This window comes from Pteropus alecto, unplaced genomic scaffold (assembly GCF_000325575.1).
Source record: "Pteropus alecto unplaced genomic scaffold, ASM32557v1 scaffold71, whole genome shotgun sequence".
Classification (NCBI taxonomy): Eukaryota; Metazoa; Chordata; class Mammalia; order Chiroptera; family Pteropodidae; genus Pteropus; species Pteropus alecto.
Genome location: NW_006433024.1, coordinates 2915113 through 2921596, shown reverse-complemented (window position 1 = coordinate 2921596; position 6484 = coordinate 2915113). Strand labels below are relative to the sequence as shown.

At 38.2% G+C, this 6484-nt stretch overlaps 1 protein-coding gene across 1 annotated transcript in view; it reads right to left on the bottom strand.

Annotated features, from left to right (window-relative positions):
- SLC17A6 (solute carrier family 17 member 6) overlaps positions 1–6484 on the bottom strand; it is a 36317-nt gene that overhangs the window by 25139 nt on the left and 4694 nt on the right. Inside the window, exon 3 of the mRNA XM_006907976.1 lies at positions 6234–6352. Within this exon, the coding sequence (XP_006908038.1) occupies positions 6234–6352 (119 nt within the window). The remainder of the gene's footprint in view (positions 1–6233; positions 6353–6484) is intronic.

The window sequence follows — 6484 nt, the reverse complement described above, 5'->3', positions numbered from 1 at the left end:
AAGCAAGCAAGCAAGCAAGCAAGCACAAGCATGAGCCAGCCCTCTAAGTCCCTTGGTACATCATTAAGTTGTAAAAATGACTTCATCACTCATGACAGAGAAATTAGACAGCCCCAACAGTGGCATATGGCAGCGGGAGAATCATTCTACCAGCTGCCCACCTGACTCTCTCCTCCCTCAAAATCATGTCTCTCCCCTCCAGAGGCTGCCTCTGCAGTGCGGTAGTAGGATGTGGCAGCCACAGGGGAAGCTAGAGCTAGTAAGGGGTGAGAGGAAAGGAGAATGGAAGGAGAAAAAAGCTGAGAGAAGCTTGTGTTAGCAAAGCACGTGCAAGCCCTTTAGGGACCCCTCCCCGTCTTGATCCATCTATTCATGTTATGTAAAGGGTATTTTCTTTTGTCAGAAAAAGGAAGACCTCTTCTGCATTGCCCTAGATACCTAACCTACAGGGCCCACAATAGAAAGGCAGCTAGATGTTTTATAGATGAGTGAGATAGAAATAGTCACCTCTGGCCCTAAAAGACGAGATGACTATAAACTGTTTTTCAGCCATAGAAGGATGGTGGTCCCTTGCAGCATGCTTTATGTTCATAGTTTGAATTATATTTTCACACAAAGAGAAATTTGCAAATATTTCTCACTGGAAGGGTTAAGGAGCCCTAGCTTGCAATGGAGGTTGGAATAGATAAATAAATAGAGAAGGAAAAAAGATGCTAGATAGATGATGGATAGATGTGAGAGACAGACAGGGAGATAGTGTGTGTTTGGTGATGAGACTTAAAAATTCATTTTCAGTAAAAGCTTATTTCAATAAATAAAGCATATCTTTATTGTTTTATTTCTGTGAAAAAAAAGAATTATGGCAGTAAAATCATTTCTTTCTGGGCTTAAAATCTGAAGGTGTTGTGTTTAAAATAGGTTTGTTCCTCTCTTTCTGAAAATCATTCTCACAAGAGGATTTTTCATAATCAGACTATCCAGAATATTTACCTAAAGTATATTAAATTTCATTTTTATAAATGCTAATGCACATTAGTAAACTGTTTTAAAATCTACCCATTTAAATATATTCATTTTTAAGTATAAATTATTCTTTCATTTATATCAGTAGTATCAAATTTCATTTTTATAAATGCAAATGCACATTAGTTAAGTTTTAAAATCTATCCAGTTAAATTTGTTCACTTTAAATATAAATTAATCTCCCTTTTGTATCAATAGTATGAATTAAATTGTATCATTTGAAATCCTAAGGAAGAACCTCTCTTTGCAGGCAAAAGGTCCAAACTACCCCCACCTCAGTCATGCTCAAACCTCTGCAATCTTCTAGAAGCCCAAACTAAAAAAGGGGCTAGGTAGAAACCATGTTTTCTGTTACAGATAATCATACTATTTAAGTCATTATCAAGTTTGAATGTTGCCTTTTGCAGAGAAGAACAGAATCAGTCATGTTGTGGTCAAATAGTTTGGGAGCCAGTGCACACACAAAAATACAGTATGTTTTTTGCCACAAAAATCTAAAGATCCCTTGGGCCTGCTAAAGGCTTCTCTCTCTAATTCGTGGATTTTTGTCCAGGATTTGGGACATGATAGATTGTAGGCACTCGTTCAGAGAGCAGATGGCTCAGCCTGCTACTGAAAGTGAACTTTGCAGTGAAACACATAATCAAGCAGAGATATTAAATTTCAAAGTAGATGTAGCCTGTGGTCATGTACTGCTGGACATCTGAGTTTTAGTCATAATCTCTTCTTTCCTGGTCCGTAAAATGAGAGGATTGGATTAGATGAGCCCTGTCCAGCACTAATACAGGTTCTTTCTGTCATAGGGAGTTCATCTTATGATACAGACACATGCAACCCTCAGTCTTTTATTCAAATAAGGAACTATTTTTTTCTTTAGCAAAAGTCATTAGAAACCCACGAAATACTTGAAAAAACAAAATGTTGTCCTAGGAACTGAATCTTATTTAAATAAAGGATAGGGGCAGGGGAAGATAAACTGTAACTTTCGACAGAGAAATCTAATCTCAAACTTAAATGGATTTCTCTAAATGTATTTATAATGCCTGGCTAGAATTCTAACATTGCATACACTGAATTACTAGCACTCTCTATACTGTTGGCTAAAAATATTTTAAAGATAGCTCTTTAAAGGCCTTCAAATGAGATTTAACGACATTTGTGGTGAACAACAAAATTAATTGAGAATAATGTGTGTGAGAAAATAATTTTAAAGGCAGAAATCTGGCATGTGAAAAGAGGCATTTTTATTACAATAAAAATAATCCTTTTGTATTACTAATGCTTAAACACAAGTAATACTGAACGGTCATAGAAGTTTTTTTTCTTTTAATTTCTTTCTGAATTTAAGATTTTTATTAATAATAACAGCAAGTTATTGAGTGCCAAGCACTTTTTTACAGAATTTTACATATCCTCTTATTTAGATGTCATGATAACCGTACCAGGTAAGTACTTCGATTAGTCCCCTTTTATAGAAATATAAACTGAGGCTCAGAGAGATTAAATAATGTTTAATGTCAGTAAGTTATTAAATAGCACATTCAGGCTCTGAACACATATAGTTTTGTTTTAAAACCTATATCTTAATCTCTAGGCCACGCTGCCTTCTCAGTTTTTTCAAAAGCCCAAAACATTTTGTTGTGATGTTCTTTTTATTTATTCAACAATTATTAATCATTGGCTACTCACCCTCTGAGATGCTAGGTATATAGCAATAAAAATAACAATGACAAAACTATTTCTTTTTGTCGTGGAGCTTACATTTTATTAGAGAAAGGCCAACATTAAACAAAAAGAAAAATAAGTAAAATATTGATAAAACAGGTGGCAGTAAAATATTGATATGACAGGTGGCAGGGCTGGAAAATCAGGAGGACAGGAGCTGGATAGGAAAAAATTTTAAATATTGTTTAAGTAATATTGCCACTTAGACAAAGGCAAGAATAGTCTTTGTGTATACACTATTACCATTAAAAACATAATGTTGACCAAACTTCCTTTGGTAAATCTGACTTTCTTTGGTTATGCCAATGCAAAATTCTGTCATTTCTCTCATTTAATATTTGCCCAGGTTCCTCATCATTTTCTAAATACAAGGTAAAAGTAGTCTTTAGCAATTTTGCATTTGTAAATATCTGGATTACTGTAAGTCTCATACTCCATATTATTTAAAGACAAAATTAATTTGTCCCCAACACTTTTTAACCACTGTTAAATATGTTATTATTTGAAAATATTACAGATTTTCTGAAGAGTCTTTCTTTGGCTCTCCACCCTAAGGCTCTCCACGAAGGTGACTAATCCACCTGCCCAGAATGTGCCATAGCCCTTTAATGAAAGGCAAAGGAAAAAGTGATGCAAGAGCTCTCCTCTGAGTTTCCTCTACCCAGAACTCCCTCTGCCCCTCTGTTCAATAAACAAGAAAGCAAGAATATTTATAATTTGGCCAGAAAAAGAACCAAATCTCTATATTCTGACCAAGTATGCGACTAATTTTGCTTAATTTATAAAATAGAGACTCCAAATCATTGTCATTTGTTTTTCATTAAGAAATATGCCAGGAAGCATAACCAGGAGCCTTTTTCTCTTGAGGAGCTGTCTCCACACATCTCAGTTCCTCTACTCCAGTTCCATCCACAACAGTGAGAGCAAACACTTTCCAGTGTGAACTTCTTTCGTACCTAGAGGGAAAGGAATCTGTCCCCAGTCTCCCACCCAAGAGAGATCTCGTTCTATTATTAAATGATCCAATGGGAGAAGCTTATTTGAATGGGCATACAATACTTGTAGTGGAAATCTGGTCTTGCTGTGTTGTTTTTACTGTTTTTGAAAAAGAATCATAATAGAAAATATACATCTTTTGAACCAATTCTAAAACTCTCAGATTTTGTGTTTTAAAAAAGTCTTATAGATAAAATTCTGTATAGCATGTATAGGACTAATTGGACATTCATCAACATGTAACTAATAGGTGTCTCTGGGTGATTAAATTATTTATGATTTTTTTTATTATCCTTTCTTTTATATTATATATATATTTTAAATATGTAATACTTTCATAATACAAAAGGGGATGTTATATATTTTTAAAACAGGAGGCTTCAACTGTATTGTAATGTTTGGTTATATTTTTTAGATGAAGCAAAAATGTTAAAATCCTAAGATGCAATAAGGAGGTTAGTCTATAATCTTCTACCTGTTCATAGTACATTACAATGAAGTTTAACTTAATTTTTTTCAGTCTCGTAGAACGCAAAACACCATGTAAAAATGTTAAGTTTCTCTCTTTTGAATACCCATTTAAAGGTAAGGTAAATTTGGATTCAAATAAAAATTCTAAAATTCAGAAATTTTTCCTTTGAGGAAAATCTACCATATAAATTAAAACCTGAGTCAGCATCAGTCTTTTCTTTATGAAAGATGACACAAGCGATAGCAGTGAGCTTGCTTTTTTTCTTTTAACCAGGAAAATCTGTTTATTGACCTCCTACTGTTACAATTAGGAAAGCTGGGGCATCCATGGTGTTTTTTTCCTGGCAGGAAAATGTTATCGTTTTAGCATTTGGCAAGCTGAAGGTTTTGACTCTGAAAAAATACTTACTGGCAAAGCCATTGTATTTCCAGTTTACATTACATTGAGTTTCCTGTATCAGTTTTGGGTTTTGGCAAATTATTGGATATTCACCCCTGAAGTGAAAATATTTCATATATGTATGTTTGGAGTATCTTTCTGGGGAAATTTATTTTGTTTAAGGAAAAAAAAAAAAAAGATTCAAGACCCTATGCATTAGGGATATGAAAGTCAAAAATGTAACATGTTCATCACCAATAATATTTAAGGAAATATTTCCTTCAGATTTTTCTGCCTGATATCAGTTTTTTTATTTGATTTATCTCATTCACAGTTAATCATTTTCATTTTACACAGTTAATCATTTTCACTTTAAACTGATTCTTTTTTAAAAAAAAATTGCCTCTTGTTCTGCCTGAATGCTAATACTCCATAATGTCAGGCTAAACATAATATTCCTAAGCTATGGCACTCTCCTCTAGAACTCGTGAAACTGTCCAAAAATCCTCACCCTACAGTCATTAAACCTAAAATAAATTTCCAAGAATTCCTTCATAGGCCTTGGAGAGGATGGAGAAATCTTGGACAGGAAGACACCTCTGGTGAATGAGATTGAAGCCACAGGAAGGTTTCATTGAGAGCTGAGGAGGGACCAGTTTACAAAAGCAGAGAAGATATCAAGACTAGAGAGGTGCCCAGTCTTAAATTACTTCCCAGGTTTTGGAGGGAGGGAGAAGGTGAGGTCATGTGTACAAGATCTGAAGGAAGACCTGAAGTCTTTATTTGGGGTCTCTATGAAGCAATAGCTGAAGGGCGAACACATGGGTTCTTGCTCAGCTTAACAATTAAAATTTAAGAAGCGTGTAGTTTTATTATGCTACAATGAAGCAAATGAAGCTCTCACCCTCCGAGGGCCAGGCTGTGCTCCTTGACACCATCAGTACTTATGCCCCAATGTCGGAGTCCCTTTGAATGCGCTGGGGACATTCCTGAGGGCTGGCGCTAGGACCAGGACTTGCAGCCACTACCGCAGCAAGGCTGGAGGCCGCTGGTCGCAGCTGAGCACCTTCCCCGCCCCGCCCCTACTCTGCGGAGCTCATTAACAGGTGGAATCGCACCCCGGGCGCCTGAAATCGCCCCTGCCTCCATAGAGACAAATCCTTCAGATCCAGAGCACCATCTGGACTGGCTCCCCGGCCGTATTTTCGACGCGCCCTGCCAGGAGGTCAGCCCTGCAGGGAGCCGGGGCACCCTCGGGCCTCGCAGGCGAGAGCGCAGCACGTGTCGCCCCCACCTCTTTGTGCTCCAGCCTCACAGTCCGTGCTTGGTCAGCTCACTGCGGGGCCTCAGCTCCTCCTAGACCTAAAGGCACGTCGACTATTTTGTGAAAGGCCGGTTGGGCCTGAGCAAATAGAAAGCGACAACTAGCGCCCTCCCAGGAGAGAGAGCCCCAATCCTTTTGGGAGCCTTATTATGGAAGAAGGCATCAAGAGTTGCCACTTCGAGAAGGAGGTGCCAGGGACCTCGCCCAGGAGTTCCCAAACCCCGCAGGACTGTCGTCCTTTCCCCCAGCCTCCTCTGCCCCTTCCAAGTGTACAAGCACCACCACGTCGAGCCCTAGCCCTGCCTGGCGCGTTACCTGTTGGCTGCCAGCCGAGACGCGATGTAGCCACCTGGAATCTGCGTGATGATGTAGCCCCAAAAGAAGGAACCGTGGATCATCCCTACGGTTTCTGGGTCCCAGTTGAATTTGGCTTTCTATGGGAGTAGGAAAAAAAAATTAAAATTAAAAGCAGTGTGGAGGGAGAGAGCAGTCAGTGCCTGGACTATGATTTTCGTTCAGGAATTCTCGGGCCAAATAGTCTTCCCCCTCCCCTCCCCCACCTCCAC